A 21474-nucleotide genomic window follows, 5' to 3' on the forward strand; every position below is an offset into this window, starting at 1 on the left:
GTTAATTTAACACGCGAAAGCAGGCACCAGAAAGCTAACACGCACCATCGACAAAAACAAACAAAAAATGTCCACTGGATAGCCGCCATATTTATATTTACATGCCTTAGGAACGCAGATCCAATAAAAACCGATGCAATTGCAACCAATTGCCGGTACGTTCAGTGTGCGTGTCGGACTCAAATGTGCTGTCAGGATGCGACAGCAATGCAGCTCGCCTTTCTTCGGCTGTCCGCGTCCGTGGCCATTCCTAGGCCTTCGGCTGTTTTTGCGGTACTGGGGGTGCGTCCTGGTGGCAGCTGGCAAGACCGGGCTCACATCCCCGGCCGCAATCAGCTTGGAAGGCCGCTTGGCCTTCTTCTTGATCCTTCCGTCGTCGAAAGGGTTTTTGATGTCGCTGTCCATGTCTGCAGACGCTACAGACTCCACATCTTCCACGATCAACTGCGGAGCCTCATGATCACGGGCGACGACTTCATTGTTGAAAATATCGCCTCCGTTCGACATGGCACTCCTTACTATCGGACTGAAACTGAAACTGTTGACTTAAGCTTTAGTGCAACGCCCCTCTCTTTTACTCAAACCTTCAACAAGAGATGCACACTTTCAACAAATAGCTCCAGCGAAGTCGCAACACGAGCACCAGCCAAACTTATGCCTTACCAAAACCCGATGCGGGAGCGAAAAGCTGAGAGAGCAGCTGAGAGAATCGATACGGCAGGGAATGGCGAAAATTGGAAATCGCTCCCGTCTTGCTGACGTGAAGAGGAGCGAACGCTGCGTGCAACTCGACCTTGTAAAATAACTTTAAAACACAGCGTTTGCAAAGTAAAATGCCAGCGCTTTCAATCGGTGCTACCACTCACAGATGCCGTTGTTGCATCACGTTTTCTACTTCTTCCCCGTCCCTCACGTGGCGCCCGGTCTCCCGTGTTTACAAACATATTGCAGCATTTCGTATTTTTCAAATCCATTAGTCTTGCTAGCTAGTTTATCGAACATGCACGGTATGTGTTTTAGTTTTTACCTCAAATGGTTGCGTCGCTCTGTCCACCATGGAGATTCTATATCGCCGTGTATTTGGTTTAACGTGCGGAAACATGCGAGGCGTGTTATGAGCCCTAAAACCAGAGTTGCGCAATCCGCCAAGAGCGCGCGACCTGGTTAGCTGAAGAAAAACAGCTCACACACACAAAAAAAGGATTTGCACCATTTATTGCGATCGGATCAAAGATGGCAGGTGACGATCAAGAAGCCGATGCTTACAGACTACCGAAAAATGTGCACATATGCAACAACGCTAAAAACATAACTTGACTTTGTGACGATCGTACAGCATCACGGCGCGGCCCTCGAGACCACTGGACGGAACACTGCACTGTGTAACACTTTGTGCGACGCGGCGGCCGGCAGTCGCGACGCCCAACGCGAGTCACCGCATTAAATAACGAGAATATCACCTTCAATGGGGTGTAGCGCAAGTGGATCAACCATACAAACGTTGCACAACACAAGGTCACATGCACACAAAACAATTTTGGCACAACAAATGGATCATAAATAGTAAATAAGTGTGAAGTGAAAATTGGTGATAATACACGCATAATCTCAAAGGGCCCTGAGGGAGAGGCTTGAATAGTAGCCTTCCTACATTAAACGATACTTCGCGAGATTGTAGAATGACTTTGTATACTCCTGTGCAGACAAAAAAAGGGTGGGGGGACCTGATGTAGTCTCCACAATGTTGAAAAATGTTGCAGAAGAATGGCATGCATTTACGCACCCTGTGAGACATCACTTTCCTTGTCATAACCATTAAAGTGTGCATGTATGTTTGCCCCACTGTTATTGTGCCTGTTCTTAACAATTAAACTGAAAGCAATAAGTGCCAGCTTAACTTGCTAGCAATTTTTGTGGAACAACAGAACAAAAGCAAATGTGCAGATGCAAGGTGGCATTAGACATACATATTTATGTATTATATGAATTTGTGTGTGTACATGTCTGTGTGTTTTCGTAATTGAAGGTGCACGTCAAAAATTAAAATAAGAACCAACTGCCCCACATCAAAGCGTGGCACTAAACTTGGTATAAAATGCATGGCATTACTACCACTTTCAATGCTACAGTGCTGAGGTTACGAATTCGTGGACTGGCACATGTAATGTCAGATCTCAACTTAAAATGGCTCCAACAAGAAGTCAGCTCGACAGCACCTTGCACAGAGTCCTTACACAAACAGTGTTGCGTTGCAGCTATGTCACAGATGCGCTAACAAAAGGTGAGGGCATTATGCTATCAAGTGGCAAGTTCACACGGTGGTTTCTCGGAAGATGCGCACAGGTGAGCCTGGAACCTTGACCTGGATGTAGCGGGTGGCTGCTTCCTCCAGGGCAGGCTTCTGATACAGCTCTGCCAAAAGGAAATAGGTGCATATATGCAGCCACTGCACAGAACACACAAATGGCCACATCTAAAACGTTTTGCCCCGTCTAGTTGCTGCAAAGCCCATCCACTCAACCACTGTCCAGTGAAACTGGTCTACATGGATAATAAAATATTTTTTGCTCATTCTGTAGTAAAAAATCTAAGAGCAAACAAAACAAAGATCTAACATATTATCACATGTAAAAAACATATAAGATGTTTCTTGACACTATAGCATACAGCAAAACCTTGACAATATGTTCCTGTTATGCTTTCCCCTGCTGTTACGTTCTCACTAATCCTGTGGCTATGTCCCCACTCTGTCACATTTCTGAAGTAGTACTTAGATTACTGCCATCTGACCAATAAACCAAGAGGATGTTTTAGTGCAAACTGTGTTTTGTTAGCTCCTTTTCCTTACAGCGTTGCGCACTAGAAATTTCCCTGTCTGAAAAAGTTATCAGATACTAAGAAGACACAAAAAAAAGTTAGATAGGTGTTGTCATCAACGTTTCTACTTTTTAAATGTTGCCTTTTAGCAGAAAATAGCAGTACTATCTCTTTGTAGTCTTTATGCTTCCTGGAAAGTTTCACTTTGACCCACCTCCTTAACCTCAAGCAACTCTTTCAAATGACCTGCAGACCCCAGCTACCGCAGTTCTGTGCAATTTTGTTAATTGCAGTCTCTAGGATTTTACCACACACTCTTTAATGCTCACAGCAGCATCTTGGTGAGGTATACTTAGTTCCTGTAAAGCTTTGTATTAATATATGATCACATCTGCCTGCAGTAATATTGAAAATCGCATATATATACACAACATGAATGGAGGACATGAATAGGGATTTTTAGCTTGTATGCACACTTTTTAACGTTACCGTGTTACCGGAATACCAGACTGCGTTTACTGTGTTACCGGAACGCATGTTTTAAAAAAGTTTTAGCTCCCCATCATAAACGCTTACAAACGTATGTAAACGTACACCTTTACGTTTGCGTAAACCACTAAATCGGGATGACAACTGCATTTAAACTATATTTAACTTAGATAATACTGAATTACCACTGCGACGAAATCATAAGAGAGGTTTTTAGTGCGTGCAGTATTCCGGTATACACAAAGGGGTGTGGGAATACCGGGTTACCGGACAATGGTGTCGACATCTTGTGACGCTTCATGCAGCCGCAGTCATGGACACGCTTGTTTTTGCCTAGTATTCTTGAGGAAAAAAATTATTTAAAAGGCAACTCATTCGTAATTATGCAGCTGCAAGGCATTTGCACTGGAAGTAGAATGCGTAATGTTTCTGCAATAATAATTTTGTGCTTGCCTGGTTCATCTTGGCCCCACTAGATGGCGTCACCTATCCAGCCTGTCGGGGGGCTTTTAGCCTCTCACGTTTACGGCTTCGGTACTCTAGGTCGCTCTAGTTTCAGTAATCTGGCTGAAACCAGGTGATCGCAATTGCTGCTCGCACTTCGACTTATTTTGACTCAGTGGCTGGAGTCTCCACAAAGCGTATATCACGAGTAGCCACAAACGAAGGTGGATTTGCGAGATAGGACCGTAAACGTAAAGCCTATCCGGCGAATAGTTTATGTTCCGTAAAAGTCTATGTTACGTGAAGGCCCACACATGCGCAGATTTCTTCCGGTATCCGGTAACGTAAAGAAGTATACGTACGAGCTAAAAGCCCCTAATGAGCATGGAGGAGCTCTTAACAGCTAACACTGTAAAATAAAATTATAATACATAAAGGTAAGAAGAAAAAAAGCAGTGCAGCTCAAGATATCTAAAGATGTGATGCAATGTATGTGAAATACAAAAAGAACAAGGCAAAAAAGTTGGCTGCCCACCATCAAAGCCATAAAAACTCTGCAGAGCTACAACCTGGCTGCAGAGATCCAGAAGCAGATCACCAATAGTACATAAAAGATCACTTGACCATAGTCACGGGCATACCAGACATGTCTCAGTACACACGCATCTTCCTTTTTTTTAGGTATTGTCACATCTTTCCAAACACAGCACTTCCTTGTAAGAAAAATGGTAATATTAGAAAATTACCATGCTTGTGCTGAAATCTTGCTGAAGTGATACAGTAGTTCATTTTAAAGCCTATTAACTGCGCTAATAAACACGTAAGCAATTCTTTAAGTAAACCTCTGTGTAGTGGTCAACGTATTTCAACACTCCACAACGCCAACTTAAAACTCCATTGCAGGATAACATCTTTCAGTTCCAAAGCCCATTTTCCATGACAAAGCATATCTAATCATATGCTGCAGATCACCTCACTGGCTGTTTGTGCAGAAAGCCGACAAGACACCTTACATTACCATAACATACTAATGGCATTGAGCTGAATCATTTACAGTAGAACCCCGCTGATACGTTTTTGAAGGGACCGTAGGAAATAAACGTAAGAGACGGGAAACGTAACAGCCGAAAAACAGGAAAAACGGCAAAATATTTAGTGGTACAGAATTTTATTTCAATTCTTACGAGCAGCACGAAAATTGGCGCGCTCAGCTGCGATCTAGTCGATGGATAGAAACGCGGAGCTTAGGACGGCCTCATCCACAGAAATGTAATCAACGTATGTGATTTTTTTAACACCAACAGCTGTAGGCATGAAAGAACTAAGCACACGCAATCACGACCGGCGCGGCGAGTCCGACCGCGAACCGCACGCACGACCATGCGAGCTCCAACCAGCTCGAACTCCTCCCGCTCTCCGACAAATAACGATGATGATGAGTCTACGCCAACGCGATGGCAGAAGTGAATGCCAATCTCGAAGGCCTTGCTTTTGCAAGCAATTACGTCATACACGCCATGTTTGTGCAATACAAATCTCAAAGGCTATGCTTTTGTCAATAGTAAATGCCAATCTCGAAGGCCTTGCTTTCGCGAGCAGTTACGTCATAGACGCCATCTTCGCAATTTGAATCTCGAAGGCCATGCTTTTGTTTGCATCAATTGAAAGATTCTGTTGCTTGCGCCTCTCATGCGGCTAATATTACGGTCAAACGAGGCCAAGCTGCGTGAAAATGCACCATGGCGGCTCTCTTTGGTAGTCACTCGGTCGGCTCCGAGCGCACTTCGCGACGTATCATACGGGAACGGGCCGACAGTTACGACGTAACAGCGGGGTTCCCAATACATTGTATCCTATGGGAGCTATGCCGGGACCGGCGGAAAACGACGTAACAGCCGGGAAAACGCAGCAGTGAGGAACATAACAGCGGGGTTCTACTGTATAGAAGTATGAGCTTAGCTATGGCAAGGAAAATCACAGGACCTCAACTGGATTTTAGAATACAACAAAGGGAGCAGAAACAAACTCACCAACACAAAAGGGCATGTCAAACCTGTTCTGACTGGGTTGTTGACTAGAGGCCTCATGCACCTAGACATGACGAAAAACTCCGACTACCACGCTTAAAGCAAACATAATGCTGCAAAAGAAAAGAAAAACATAATCAGGCTTTCTGCAGCTACAAAGTGCCACTAAACTAAAAACAGGCAAACAAAACCACTGTTTGAACACACGAATAAAGAAGAGCAAAGCCTCGTGAACAAAGGAGAATCCCCCCCAGTCCCCTTCAGCATGCAGCAGCCAGCAAACAAAAAGGGGGGGCATCCACTTACGCCATGCACAACAGAACGGGGGAGCCATGCACAAGTGGGAAGTGGTCACAGGAGGCGGCACCCAGCTGGGCAGCCCCTAAGCAACCTCGAGGACCGGTGCGGGCTGGCACCCTTGCGCGCCTCGCCTTTAGCAACACAGCCCGGAGGACACGTACCTGCAGCAGGGACCATGCGGAACCACAGCACCACAGGCTGCAACACAAGAGAAGACGATCGCCACTGCAGTAGGCCGGCTGCTCCTCCAGCGGCAGCCGCCGCTTACCTTGTGGTCGCCCATGCACACATTCGGCCCCATTATGTGGTACACCACCGATGCTTTGCCACCTTCATCAGGACCCTGCACCACAGGAAACATGCGAGTGCCACACTGTCTTTAGGGAACTTCCCCTGCTTCATCTCAATGAGCATGAAGCCATACTTGCCGCGAAACCTTGCAACGAGTAATACAAAAACAACTTTACATCAAATAAGCCGATGTTGATTATACAGAATAAACTAAAACATGGAGATTCATGTGCTTTCATAAGCAGTCATTAAGAAAACTTGTATGCACACAACTTTATAGGAAGCATACAAACCCCTGATGTGATAATGAGAGAAAGTTTAATAATATAATAATTGTTGGGGTTTTAAATCCCAAAGCCACAAATGATTATGAGATGCCGCAGTGGAGGGATCCAGAAATTTTGACCACCGAGAGAAAGTTTAGCCAGTTGGTAGACATTCAGCGTGGAGGAAAGTAACGAGTGCAAACACGGACAAAGGAGAAGTGAAACAGACAACACAAACCCCGACTATCAACTGAAAGGTCGCACTGTGGCAGAAAAGAACCATCAAACCTTTCATTCCATTCTCGCAATTTTAAATGCACACCAGAACTGGATGAATGTGCAGTTTTAGAGAGGCACAGAAATGAAGAAACATGTCTTATGACTGAGCGTTGCCACATCAATATTAGTGGAAGTGCATCTATGAGCCAGCCTTTGATTATCTTACACAGAAAGAAATTAAATGTTTAAACGGTTATCTCTCACACAGACCTACACGTGTGACTGACTGACTGACTGACTGGACTGACTGGACTGACTGGACTGACTGACTGACTGACTGACTGACTGACTGACTGACTGACTGACTGAGGCAGGCAGGCAGGCAGGCAGCGCTGCCATTCCTGAGCATGCACAGATAACTTCTGTCTACCTTTTTTTCTCACAACAGTGCAACCTTTGTCAATGATCAGCATTTATGTTTAGTTCTTTTCTTTTGTGATCGTGTTTGCACACTGTACTTTTTATACTAAGGTCAGTAGCTACTCTGCACCAATAATAATACAAATTGAAAAGCAATAAAGGAACCAGAAGTAGAGAGATATCTCACCGTGTACACCAAGGCTTTGGCCGATTTGCTAAGCAAAATGCGGTCACACCAGGCAGGACAGCGTGTCCGCATGTAACTGCGAGCCCCTGAAGACTCCTCTTTGAATGGATAGCTGCAAACGCACAATTCAAGGAATGTTCACAAAACACAATCCAAGCACATGAAAGTGTCACTGTGACTCACCTAGGCGGGAAGGCAATGTCAAATTCAAAAAGACGGTCCTTAAACAGGCTCGGTTCTTTGTCATGCTCTTGGAGCTGTGAAAAGAGAGACAGCAAAAACCTTAAGCATTCAGATGTCTTCTTGAAACTTCAATCGCAAAAGCTGTCAAAGCAAGAAATGTTTTACTTTCTTTATGATGCCTGCTTTATAGAACATGCATTATTTTGCCAAATTTTGCAAAATATAGTAATGTGAACTTATCTGCTAGTTGGCTGAACATCTTGATGTAGGGAACAGCGCGAAAACAACAAGGATTCGGAAGAGGCACACAACAACCGCACACAGCGCTTCGCGCGTGGTTTTTGTTTGTCTTCTGCGTCCTTGTTTTTTTGCGCTGTTCCCTAGATCTGCAAGTTCTGCAAAGTAAATTTGCCTTGCAATTTTGATTTAAGTAAGTTTTTGGATGTTTAAACACATGCTCCAGCATGCCTCCGCAATGAGTAGCCATGTATAGTACTAAGAAAAATGCAATTCTGTTGTTTGTCAATTGACCCAGTAGTTTCTAGGGTGCAAATCATGCCATAGTAATGAGATTTTGATCAAAGCGTTTGCCAGTTCAAGTTTTTACCAATTCAGATATGCTACACTAAATCGTACTACTGCTTATGATTCTAGTGGTTAACCTAAACAATCACCTCTGTAGGTTACTGAAGATTTCACTCACATAACACTTCACCAAGAGTGTTTTGTGAAGCCAAATGAAGTTGTACCATCACCATAAATTCAAACACAAACAAGTTGGGAAAACAACTCTGGCAAGTTGTTTTGTTTTCAGGCTCACCTGCACCGAAACTTACACTTGGGATTACCTCCACGCTTAAACCTGCAATATACCTATTGCATATAGGGTGCTTCCATGTACTTACGCATAACATGAACTCTGACGGATTATTTCCTGTTCCATGTTTCAATTTATACTGATGATACACAGCAAATGAGCATACAAAGAGCTATGGCAAGCTTACTCCTTCTAGCCATCTGCACCTGCTTTCAGGGGTGGGACAAAAGGAAGAACTTTTAGAGCAATTTTTCTGAGGAAAAAAAAATCCCGGTTTTGGAGAAGAACATTGTCAATGTGGAGCAGGCTGTGGAAAAATGAGGAAAAAAGGGCATTTCGGAGCAGAACATTCCGTATTTGTAGCAATGTCACAATGAATCTAACCACATCCCGTTTTTCGCCATTCGCTTACACAACTTAGCAAGTCAAGAGAAACAGAAACTTGCACTGCATTTTTTATTTAGCAACGCCATTGCACAACATATCCACACTTCAGTCATCTGCAACCATAGGTCGGCAAATTTACTCATGAGTCAACTCACTCAGGCTCACTCAGGCTCAGATCGAGCCGAGAGTCTGAGCCTGAGTGAGTCCGGCTAAGTAATATTCTGATGAGTTTGGGTCCAAGTGAGTTCGACTGAGAAAAATTTTGGTGACACTGAGTCTGAGTGAGTCCGGTTGAGGAAAATTTTGGTGACTCTGAGTCCGAGTGAGGCCTAAGGGCAAAATATATTTCTTGGGTGAGTGAGTGAGCTCCACATTTTTTTTGCCGACCTACGGTCCTCTCTATTTAACTTCAGCATTACTATCAGCCTTAGGTCAGCTCACGCTTATACTATCACCTACTCACGTCTACTCACACATACTTCAGTGCACTAGCATTCTTATGCCACCTCAATATTCATTAATCTGAGGCGTGAGTTTTGACCTCTACCACTTCCCCCACAAACTCTTTCACAGGAAGTTATTGATAAAAATATCTTGCATGAGTCAAATCATTGAATAAACAGGTCGTTACTGAATTGCCACCACTGATATCTTGTATTTGAAGGGACGAGATCAAAAGGCGCCAAGTAGAGCACCGATTATATAAGAAATTGGTGTTAAGGAGCACTGACACCATGGTCGAAAATGCTAGTTATACGCTAACAGACTCATGAGTCAACTCACTCTGACTCAGATCGAGCCGCAAGTCTGAGTGACTCCGGTTGATGAAAACTTTGGCGAGTTTGACTGCGAGTGAGTCCAGATGAAAAAAAATTTAGTGAGTGTGAGTCCGAGTGAGCCCTAAGGGCAAGATATATTTCGTAAGTGAGTGAGCTCCACATTTTTTGCTGACCTATGTTTCTGCAACCAACATGAGACCTCTGCAGCAGCGGCATGCAAGACACATCATTGTGCAACCTGTAGGTGCCAGGTGGCCCACTGGGTGTTTACACTAAGTCGTGTTCAATAGCGCAGATTGTAACACACGAGTGGGAATCAGATCAGAGGTTGTACAAGTTGATAGCCTCTTTTAGCAGTGCCTGCTCGGTCAACTCTCGCTGCCGACAAATGATAACAGCACTTTTAAATGGCATGTCATAACAGACACACGAGAGCGCATTCACGCATTATTTGTGACTCAATCGCATTGATGTCAGCACAGCACAGCTTCGATTCATATTGGTTTGCTACCGTGCTGCAATGATTCCATGACAAAACGCATTACAGGTGTCTCGGAAGTGCACAAAGGGTACTCCTGCATGCCAGGCATTTAAAGCTTAGCGTTGTGATCATCAGTACAATCGGTATACATATACAGGCCAGGCCATTCCACAAGTGAAGAGCACCATCATGTTTTATGCATCAAGTACATTGTTTGCATGAATATGCTGTTTACGGTGCGTGGTACCCACAGTGTTAGCTGTATGATCAGTGCACAGAACAACTGTAGAAAAAAAGATATGGCTTGTCTGTGCATTATTGTGAACTCATCAAGAGGAATAGCCTTTGAAGATAACCCACAAAACTGTAAATAAGGGGGCAACACACAGACATGACAGCAATGTTACCTACGTTGGGCAAATCCAGAGGGTATTAGAGGCCCTGCCTCCGGCCACCTTCCCACAACACGTCAGCACTTTAGCACTCGCAATATTGAGCGTGCAACAAGACCCCCTTTCCATTATCGATGTGCTTTAATGAACCCTTACAGGGAGTTCGTGTATCCCTCTGTATCTTCATTTATATAATGCATTTTGTAACTGAATATTCATTTATGTGCTACGTTGTGTAACTGAATAAAACCAAATTCTGATTCTGAAGCATATTGGAGAAAAGAGGAAGTGGAGTGGGTTACACAGTGCTGTGGGAAAGCTGGTAGGCAAAAAAGTTTGAGGAACCCTGCTGTAGAAGACTAGTCCTCAGTTTTTGCTTTGGCACCTGCCACCATACGCGTGACTTCACAGCACAAAGGACTGCCATGTTCTGTTTTCTAGCGTTTACCAACACAGTGAAGTCAGAATTACAATGCCCGACCACAAGCTAAACTTCCAGATCAATAACACAATGCATGCAGTTGTGTTCACTCCTTCACTTATTTATTTATGTATTATTCATGTATGTATGTATCATTCACGCATTATTAGTCTGAATCAGAACATGCTCACACACTTTGCTCCTTTCCATTGACAAAGCCTTGGCTATTTACCTAGCCGCCATTTCTGTCAAAGAGTGCCCTAAACACGAACCCTGGAAGATCACACTCAACGTTTTGGAGCAGCTTTAGTGTGATTCGAGGCATTTTTATAATTAGGTGCAGAAAGCCGCAAGTGTAGCATTTTAGTTCAATCAAGCACAGCCATAACACTCTTGTGCTTTTTTTTTTTTGTAAAAATTAACCAGACACAAAGAACATCCGACCTCTGCGCTAAAAAAAGCACTCACCCATTTTCCATCATTCCGGTAGAAAGCCTCCTCATGGTCTTGGAGAGAGAATACTTTTCTTTCGACTGTAAGCACCACCTGCAACCACCAACCAATTTATTACCTAAGAAAGGGGCACTGTGTGCCAATATGAAACCGTCCATTACACCCTATTTCCAAGCCAAAACTTTTCATCTTGGTACTTCGTCAATCACAACTAGATTCAATTTAACAGGTTCAACATTTCTAAGCTAAAAATTTTTTTTATTGACTTGTGGAAACCCTGGTAGCCCGGTAACTCTGAGCACATTTACAGTGAGTGACGTAGCCTCAAGATGTTCCACGCATCAGCTGCAGCAATGGTTGTTGGAGCTAGCTTACCAAGCTGTACTGAAGGGGTCACTGCTTGAAGTTCTGCTTCATACGAAATGTAAACAATTCTTCGCTGAAAATGAGACAGCTTGCCTATTACTTATGGGCAGGGGTGCCGAGAGTGATTCATTTTTCAACAATCAGATATTGCAGAGGTAAGTGGACTGTCAGTTCTGTTATTTCAATGTAAAACTATCACTTGCTGCCCATGTCACAGCACCTTTAAAATGAAATTGTCACGCAACTTCTAACGAACAGGCCCAGGTCACAAAGCAGTGATTTGCTAGAACAGGCAACACATGAGCCACAACAATCCCACCTTATTCTCATCTTTGGGATCCCTGAAGAGAACTTTTGTGACATCTCCATTTTTGGCACTTTTCACTTGAACTGGAGGTGCCTTATCTGTGATTTTCTGCAAGAACAATAGATTTATTCAGAAGCAGTAGTCACATGCCACATAGAGTATGCAGGGAATAATGTTTGAAGGGCTATGAAAATCGGCAGGTATTAGAATAAGGATGAGGAAAATAAATAAAATATGAAAGAAGTACATCACCTCTATGACGGCCTGCGTGTCAAGTCTAAAATTGAAGTCTCCAAAGATGAAGAATGGAACATTTTCATACTTGTCACTCTGAATCCTTGAAAGAAAGCACACACATCCTCAGTCTAATGGATTTTCAAGCAATGATCTGGTGAAAATGAAATGATGTTACTGGTAGGCGAAATTCACCTTTTCGTTTTTAATGAAAAATTGGAAATAACCAAGAGATACCCTAACGCTAATTCAAAGCATGTTTCGTGAATACGTGCAATAGTAGTCAAAGTTTAAAAAGGCAAGTGAACCAGCAAACATCGTGCCCGCGTGGTGCAGAATGCAAGCCAACTGGTTTCGTCTGGCCAGTTCATGCAGCATGTGAGAAGCGCTATGTTACACCATGCAAGGTTCTTTTCAGATGCCTCTTTTCTCTTCACAAAGACACCGAAAGTTTAACATGCTTTTGCTACTGCTTTTTATTTTCTCCCTTTTTGGCTGACTCTGTTCCTGCATTATTCAGCTTAAGTGAGGGGGCCATGTCATTTGAGACATTTACTGGACTGTAGCAAAGGTACCACAGCAGCTGACATTGTAGATAGTCATAGGAAAAAGTAGCTTTTTCCATGAGTTTGGCTAGGTTAAGCACCACCTCCGATGAAAGCGTAATGAAATGGGGAAAGGCTTACATAAAGCATAAAAAGTGTTCGTTTCATTCTGTCTCTCCCCATATAGAGCAGTTGTTCTAAATTTCATAACAATATGCCCCAAAACTAAAACTGTTCTCTAAATTACTTTCTGCTTTGGTGCGCCAACTGAATTTTTGTATTTTGTGATATAGGAAAACCATAAAATGTTATTTTTGCTTTATTCAATAATAACAATCAGATATGATGTACACTCTACCTGTTCAGAGTGTAGTCAAGTGCTCCTTGCCTATTTTTTGTGTAAGAAGAAGGAAACTGAAATAAAAAAAAAAGTATGAACAGTAAAAAATTTTTCTATTTTAGGTATAGCTTCAATTAGCAAGATATATATGCTCTAAACTCACTGATTCCATGGCTATGAAGTTTGATTCATCATGGAAGAGATGTATATTGATTAGGTCAAATACTGTGCCTTGAAAACTCCATCTTGTTCGCATAAAGCCTTTTCTTGACCACTTGCACTGCAACAACGAAAAAAAAAAAAAAAGGTTTTGCCACCCTAAGAAAAAAAATTAAGGAACTGTTCACAATATAAACACTCTTCACTTAAGCGGGCATCTTTAGAAATACTGTACTATGACTTACCTATGGTAAAATAAGTGACTCATCTAGTAATTTCTACGAAAGTGTCATAATAAAAAACATACACCATAATTGAATTGGTTAATTTTGACAATTTGAAACATACTGGCATGTTAAAGGCTGCACTAGTAAGCTACGACACAAAACAAAGTAGTTTTTTTATTTGTCAACAAAATAGAAATAACAGTGTAACAGAACATTAACCCTTTGCGGTCCGTTGTCGGGCAGCGCCCGACAACGCAACACGGCCGTAGCGGTCCGCTGTCGGGCCCCGCCCGACAAGGGTGTTCGTGGTTTAAATTTTGCTGTTTTCTCACCGCGAGTCGCGCGCATTTTTTGTATACATGAAGGGCCATCTCTTGAGGAATAAGTGAGCTTTGTTTGTTGAGGTTTTACTTTTTTGACACTAGGGTGCAGCACTATGATCAGCACGGGGCCTAGAGCGTACCCACTCGCGCGCGCGGTTCGCTGAGAAGCATGGCCACGTTTTCACCGCGTGCGTTTTACGGCGGTGCTTTTAGCGAAAGCGAGGATGACTTTAGTGAGGAAGAGAATTACGTGCCTCCACCAGACAGTGATGACAGTGATTCGACAGAAGTGAGTGACGAAGACGACGACGGCGGCGGTGGAAACCTGCAGTAATAACCCTGGCCTGCACACAGGGGAATGCTTTGAGCGGTATCATACGTTGCCCAAATATCACTAAAAGAGTTGCCTGCAGAATGCAGGAGCAAAAATAAATATCCTGTGCGTTTCTCTTCCACAGCTTGTGTTTTTATTCGCGGCGCCAGAAACTGGCGAAATAGTTTCGGACCGCTAGAGCCGGAAAGTGGGTAAAGGTTTTGGACCGCAAAGGGTTAACAAAAAAAAAAAAAAAGCTGTTTAGCAATAATAGAAGCTGAGGCTGATGCACCTAAACCGATATGTGGGACTTACCTCTGGAAAAAGTTCCTGGGGAAACTTAACCTTTTCTTTGGTGAACACCTTTTCTATGTTTCCAGAATGAACCTCCTTTGTCGTGACTGGTCGAAAGCAGCACTCTGATGATTCAGCAAGAGCAACAAATAAGCATTTAATACAGAACCGAATTCCAAGAGAGCAATCATTTAGTGAAGAAGGTGGCTCACCTTGAAAATCCCAGATCTGGGGGTTTTTCAAGGACTGATGGACAAAGTACAAATTGCCCAGGGCCTATACCAAAAAGATATGGCCCATTATGCCATGGATGAATTGCCATAATATATCGGTACTATTTATTCACGGAACACTAAGCAACGTTTAATTCTGCAAGATCAGGACATTACTTTTTTTTTTTCCAATACACTCTTACATTATTCAACTGTATTAAGTTTTGTGTGATGGATAAGTAACAGTGTCAATGAACAAAATGCAGCCCACAGTTTAACCTGGTAACAAGAGAAATCCTCCACAGACAGCAATAAGTTAACAGCTAAAAAAATTACATAAAAATGTAATGGTGAAACAAACTGATTACAGTGTATCAGAAACACTAGTACCAAAACAACTGCAATGAGCAACTCCTACATAACATCTACACAAAGAATTTCTGTTGCAAAAAAAACATGTTGAGAAACCATGCCACCCCAGAGCCACTTTCTCATGTGTAGCATAACTATATTTTCTTTGCTCCAACCTGAATTGTCGATCCTGTATGTATTGCAAGTTCTTATAACCTTGATCCAGTACTTTGGATTTATTTGATGCATATGGCTTATCCACACTAAATGTACATTTTTTTTTAATTCCAAATTCCACAATTTTTTCTTTCAAATGCCACTTACTTTTTCTTCAAGCACCATAGCTTCCTCCATCCTTTTTGAGGCTGGAGCCCATTTCGTGGGGTACACGAAATGGGCACCAACACAACTAAATTGGCATTTTTCTGCCAAACACAACAATCGATTAAATGTGGTCTTTTTCAAAAATGTTTGCAATGAGTTTTCAACACTGAAAACTTTTAATAAACTAGTTCATTTGAAATGGCTTATTCTACAGTGTAATTTTTTTCTGTGCAATGTTTAAAAATCAAAAAGTCAAATTTTAATTAAATTGAACACATAGAGTAAACACCAAGCACACACTGCACTCTCTGTTCCCAGGGCACTGAAAAAATTTAGCCACAGGTCCAGTTCAATATTGACATGTCTGTCACGAGAAATCCTGCTCTAGATGCACAACTTTCCAGCAAAAAACTCACCGTAAACTTTTCTATACAAGAGAAGTCCTCGTCCAAGAACACTTGGACTGCTGTGTAACTTGAGAGCTCCTCGCTGCCCATGAGAGTTCTGTGCACAAGAACATACCTATCTCAGGCTGCTGCAAATATGCAGTATTAAATGCGAAGCATTTCTTAGCGAACCTCTGGCGCTTTGAGCGTTTCTATCTATCTATCTATCTATCTATCTATCTATCTATCTATCTATCTATCTATCTATCTATCTATCTATCTATCTATCTATCTATCTATCTATCTATCTATCTATCTATCTATCTATCTATCTATCTATCTATCTATCTATCTATCATCTCTATCTATCTATCTATCTATCTATCTATCTATCTATCTATATATCTATCATCTATCTATCTATCTATCTATCTATCTATCTATCTATCTATCATCTATCTATCTATCTATCTATCTATCTATCTATCTATCTATCTACTATCTATCTATCTATCTATCTATCTATCTATCTATCTATCTATCTATCTATCTCTATCTATCTATTATCTACTATCTATCTATCTATCTATCTATCTATCTATCTATCTATCTATCATCTATCTATCTATCTATCTATCTATCTATCTATCTATCTATCTATCTATCTATCTATCTATCTATCTATCTACTATCTATCTATCTATCTATCTATCTATCTATCTATCTATCTATTATCTATCTATCTATCTATCTATATCTATCTATCTATCTATCTATCTATCTATCTATCTATCTATCTATCTATCTATCTATCTATCTATCTATCTATCTATCTATCTATCTATCTATCTATCTATCTATCTATCTATCTATCATCTATCTATCTAATCTATCTATCTATCTATCTATCTATCTATCTATCTATCTATCTATCTATCTATCTAATCTATCTATCTATCTATCTATCTATCTATCTATCTATCTATCTATCCTATCTATCTATCTATCTATCTATCTATCTATCTATCTATCTATCTATCTATCTATCTATCTATCTATCTATCTATCTATCTATCTATCTATCTATCTATCTATCTATCTATCTATCTATCTATCTATCTATCTATCATCTTCTATCTATCTATCTATCTATCTATCTATCTATCTATCTATCTATCTATCTATCTATCTATCTATCTATCTATCTATCTATCTATCTATCTATCTATCTATCTACCTATCCTATCCTACCTACCTACTCTACCTACCTCCTATCCTATCCTATCCTACCTACCTACCTCTATCCTATCCTATCCTACCTATCCTACCTACCTATCCTATCCTACCTATCCTATCTCTATCCTACCTCCTACTCTATCCTATCCTATCTATCCTACTCTATCCTATCTACCTACCTACCTATCTATCTATCTATCTATCTAGCCGCCTACGTCTGGGTGCTCTCATGATCGCCTCCTTAACTTGATGTAGACCAAACTTAGCATGGGAGGGTAAAAGGATTTGGCGAATATGACTGTCGGGTCATGACATGAATAACGCGAAAATCCTGTCGCGTACGTCGTCAAACCCTTTCCTCCAGACACGTGTGGCTCATACCCGTTTACAACGGGCCGTGATGTACGGGTATGCGCCACAGGTGATTGACAGTTTATATCTACCCAGGAACGGCGAGAACCGAGATTGGTAGCTTAAATGCGAGAGCGTCAAGAAAAACCGACATCGGCAGCATTGACCCGACTAATGGAAAGAATTAAAATTAGGATCCCAGCAGGAATCGAACCCAAGCCTTCTGCGTGGCAATCAGATATTATACCACAGAGCCACGCCAGGTATATAAACTGGTTTAGAAAAACAGCCTTTGCAGGCCGAACGTCATTGCGACGTCAATTGTGGTTATGGTTCTGGCTATATAATTTTGTAAAAAAGCAATACACACTACATGATACTCCTACGATGTGTACTCCTACGATACAGGCGTCATATGAGATTAACATCTGTGGTTCCAGTGTTAGCTCCGCTTTTATAGCAGTCTAATAAACACTACATTTGTATTCCAATGATTTCGCAAGTTATATCGAAGCATTGCTCGACACCGGAGGAATACATTAACGAACGTTACGTATGATATTCACATCATCGCACCGTAAAGTGCACTTAGTCCGCCATAGCGACGCAGTGTCCTCTTCATTTCTTACGAGGCTGGGTGATGGCCTCATGCTGACCGAGTATGGTGCCAGATTGATTGCCGGCCTCTTTGTAGACTAGGCTACGTATGCCACATGCGCCCAGGTTATTCTACGAATACGACAAGCGCCATCCACTGATTTGGTCTACGTAGCACTATTCACGCCTACCAGCCTCGACGGCCTATATGTCACCAACGCGACGGGTGACTTCAGGTTCCGACATTTCGCCGGCTCTATCGACAAACGATTTATCGACGAAATGACCGAGGCATCCACGATTTCCAACAGCTGTAGTATACTTCATACTTCGCTACGCATGGATCCCTCATCACCACGATCACGACCGGATCCAATAACAAGTCATGACCAGCAGCTGGTGCTCACTGACCACGGTGATGATGACCTTGTTCAAGAACTGTCAAAAACCTCTTCCACACATGCACACGGGTTCGTGAAACCTGCGTGCGTTCTCCATCATAAGAGACAAATATAAGCACTACGTATCAGCTAACCGCTTCTGGTGTTCGTAATACCCACGTTGCCGTTGGCAGCGTTACCCAACTGTAATCAACTGGTTATATAGCACATATTCAGCTCTTCAACATATATGTGTGCGTATAAAATTCATACAAATCTTTAGCGTCACTGAGTAAAAAAAATTACGCCACAGTCAGTTTCTCACCGCATGCTTCGCATAACATCGACTCCCACGGTACGTGGGATCTGCCGAATTTTTTTAAAATATAAGTACATTTCTTGATCTCAAAGCAGTGCCTTTAGGAAGCCTTATACAGAAAATAGAAAGACTACCTTGCAGAAAGATTCATTACCTTAAAACGAACACGATTGTGCTGAGTAAGAACACAGCGCTCCATACAAAACTATTTCCACGACTGGTCCCCAGGATGAAGGTCAGTAATAAAATTTGGCCAATATGCCTATCCTCCACTTTCTATGCAAACTTTTCTGCAGACTATAAGAGTGTGAGAAGTGCTGAGAGATACGGAGCAATTTGTCTAAGAAAAAAAGAAAGGGGCTTGCGTTGCTGTTGAGTAAGTGATACATAATTAGAAACTTTTGAGAGAAAAGCAGATAATTTGCACATGAATAAAAACTCTAAAGCATATTCTTGGAATTCTGGCATCAGAAAAAAAAATTATGAAAAGCACGGCATATATGGGAAGCTCACTCATATAATGGTAATAAATTTTGCGAATCATTGCATGTACTAGTGTCAGATGCTTTGCAATTTCTTAGTTTGTGCAAGAACGGTATCACATGCATGCATATCTAAATGACTTTTTTTTCTATGCCAGTCATACCACATGGGTCTACTGCACCTGGTTTTGTTTCAAAAAGTATGACAAGGCAATATCATGATAGAGAGGCAGAGCGCAATGGAAAGCATGTTTCAAATGTTTGCATTTATGTAAGCAAGAGATATCATACACGACTATAAAAGCATTGGGAGCAAGATCAAGTTAAATCATACGCATAATTTATACACAGTGTAGTTTATTTTGCAAGTGATTAGATTTGCATACACTCAGGTTTAAGGATTTCCTGCTCTATCTTCATGGCTCTATTCATGGCTATCAACAATAAAACTGACAAAAGTCAGAAGTCAGTTGGCTCTTGATACAACATGAGCATAGTATGCTACCATAAAACACGTCTTCTAAAGCTGTGTTAGGAAGATTATTCTAACCTTTGTGCGAGGCACTAGTTGTCAGACATAAAAAATCTATTGCTAGAGCAGTTAAAGGTACTCAACAAAATCTTACAATACTTTAATCACTTCAATACATTTACTGTGGTGCACTTCTCACCTGATAAAGTCGGAAACATGAGGCATGGTCCTTTCGTAGTTTTTCCCACCTACTTCTTGACAATGTAGAGCCAGGAAACTGGGCTGAAACTGCTTCACCATCTGCACATCATTTTGTAAGGGTCACTGTTCGCATTCACAAATGTTACGTTACACCCTAACTGTACAGAACATTACCTACCCGAAGGAACTCTCCTATCCATCCCGGCAAAAGTGTTCGAGGCTGCGAATGGACGTGGAAGGGAATCAGAGGATGCATTGTTGCAATATTCAGGTTATGTCTTCGCTTTGGCGCTTTAATGCTTGGCTACGCACCCGGAAAGGCAGTTTCGATAAACCATTCTCCCATGCAGTGCAATGCTTAGAAAGAGCAGTGTGTCACCGGTTACGTCGGCAGACTTCTTTTTGACGACCATAACAATGCATGCTATCAACAGTGTATTTTAGTCCTGCGATCTGGGGCGGGGTGCTACGGTCTCCGACGATGCAAGCATGACTGAGTCGCATATATTTATTTGTGCTGCTCTGCGGGAGATCAGGCGACCCATCGACAACGAACAGTGCAAGGACTGGCTTAATTGCCCGCATTTTCGACGAGCGCTCATTTAAACGCAAGTGGACAACGTCCCCTCGTCCAACAGAGAGTCACTAATACGTTTAGTGCATACACTTGCAGCTGCACCAGTTCGATCGGTTGCGTGGATCCGTGCAACTCGTCCGGGAATACATTACGGCACTACGACGCACGTATTTGCGTTACGGAAGCAGCAGGCACAAGCTATTCTGTAATCCAGCAACATAAAAAAAAAATCATGAGCAAAAAACGGCTGTCTTCTTTCCCTTGCTGCTCTTTCACGGAGCTCTGGAAGCTGGGAAAATGCACGCAGGCCTTCCTTACCTCTTCAAAGATGGATCCTACGTTGGCCGTGACTAGAAGCACCGGTATGTGCTCGCCCATTACTGTCCTCGTTCACTTTTCCTGCTATGGCCGTGTCGACAAAGGAAAACAAGGTGCGTTTACGGGAGGCCCCCAGAAGCTCCCATGTTGAGCCTGCCGTTCAGCCCAGAGCGAATTCGTCCATGATCAGAGAGTCCTCTTCCTAGCGGAAGCGTACAATCAAGCCCGCCCACCGCTCCTGACGTCAACGACTGTTTGGGCAACTATGCGCCTGCGTCTGCTTTCGCTACGCTATGGTGGCTGGTGCCAAAACCGCGCAGTAAACATTAAAACACCCGCTCGACCCACTGTTTCTTTTTTTTCACCGAACCAAGCCTTCGAAGCAAGAGTATAAGTCGGAAATTAAATGTTACGCGTGACCTCACGAGTGACAGCAACCGAGCAAAGCGGCGATGAAGCGCGCCGCGGCCGCGCGGCGCCGCGGCATTCCTCGCCGCTCGCTGACACGGCGCACTCGCCGCTGTACTGGCTGTACTCCTCGCGCCACTTGTTTGCGGCGAATTCTCTTCGTCCGCCAATACACGCACGCACAGCAATGACCATAGGTTGGACGAAATATTATGCAATTTATTGCGCCATTTCATACGAGCACATGATACATAAATTGTAGAGAACGTTAAAAACGGCACCTTTATCTACGTACGCTGCAACGAGACATCACGGTGAGACAAATGCATATGCTCAAAATAAAATTACTGCGCCCGACATTTTTGGTCAACTCCACAAG

At 42.4% G+C, this 21474-nt stretch overlaps 2 protein-coding genes across 6 annotated transcripts in view; both read right to left on the minus strand.

The window, feature by feature from the left end:
• Positions 1 to 657, minus strand: part of LOC119379244 (programmed cell death protein 4) — a 29085-nt gene extending 28428 nt beyond the window's left edge. The window contains exon 1 of the mRNA XM_037648483.2: positions 219 to 657. Coding sequence (XP_037504411.1) covers positions 219 to 507 — 289 coding nt within the window. The 5' untranslated portion in view covers positions 508 to 657. The remainder of the gene's footprint in view (positions 1 to 218) is intronic.
• A 539-nt stretch (positions 658 to 1196) lies between these two features.
• LOC119379242 (inositol polyphosphate-5-phosphatase A) lies at positions 1197 to 20955 on the minus strand. Of its 5 annotated transcripts, none has more exons than XR_005181130.2 (17): positions 20688 to 20955; positions 19971 to 20012; positions 19791 to 19891; positions 15785 to 15872; positions 14694 to 14757; positions 14503 to 14606; positions 13329 to 13445; positions 13184 to 13239; positions 12299 to 12383; positions 12059 to 12154; positions 11389 to 11466; positions 7644 to 7717; positions 7461 to 7572; positions 6346 to 6420; positions 6084 to 6238; positions 5781 to 5890; positions 1197 to 2412 (listed from the first exon to the last, which is right to left on the minus strand). XR_005181130.2 is itself a non-coding variant. In XM_037648482.2 (16 exons), the coding sequence occupies exons 1-16, from the start codon at positions 20745 to 20747 to the stop codon at positions 2312 to 2314; spliced, it is 1290 nt and encodes a 429-aa protein (XP_037504410.1). In that variant the 5' UTR covers positions 20748 to 20955; the 3' UTR covers positions 1197 to 2311. The 5 variants fall into 5 exon arrangements, 1 of the variants encoding a protein (XP_037504410.1); XR_005181133.2 differs by lacking the exon at positions 6084 to 6238 and adding an exon at positions 6239 to 6275; XR_005181132.2 differs by having other exon boundaries at positions 6084 to 6275; positions 20688 to 20954.
• Between the last annotated feature and the right edge of the window lie 519 nt (positions 20956 to 21474).

The sequence above is a fragment of the Rhipicephalus sanguineus genome, chromosome 1 (assembly GCF_013339695.2).
Source record: "Rhipicephalus sanguineus isolate Rsan-2018 chromosome 1, BIME_Rsan_1.4, whole genome shotgun sequence".
Taxonomy (NCBI): domain Eukaryota; kingdom Metazoa; phylum Arthropoda; class Arachnida; order Ixodida; family Ixodidae; genus Rhipicephalus; species Rhipicephalus sanguineus.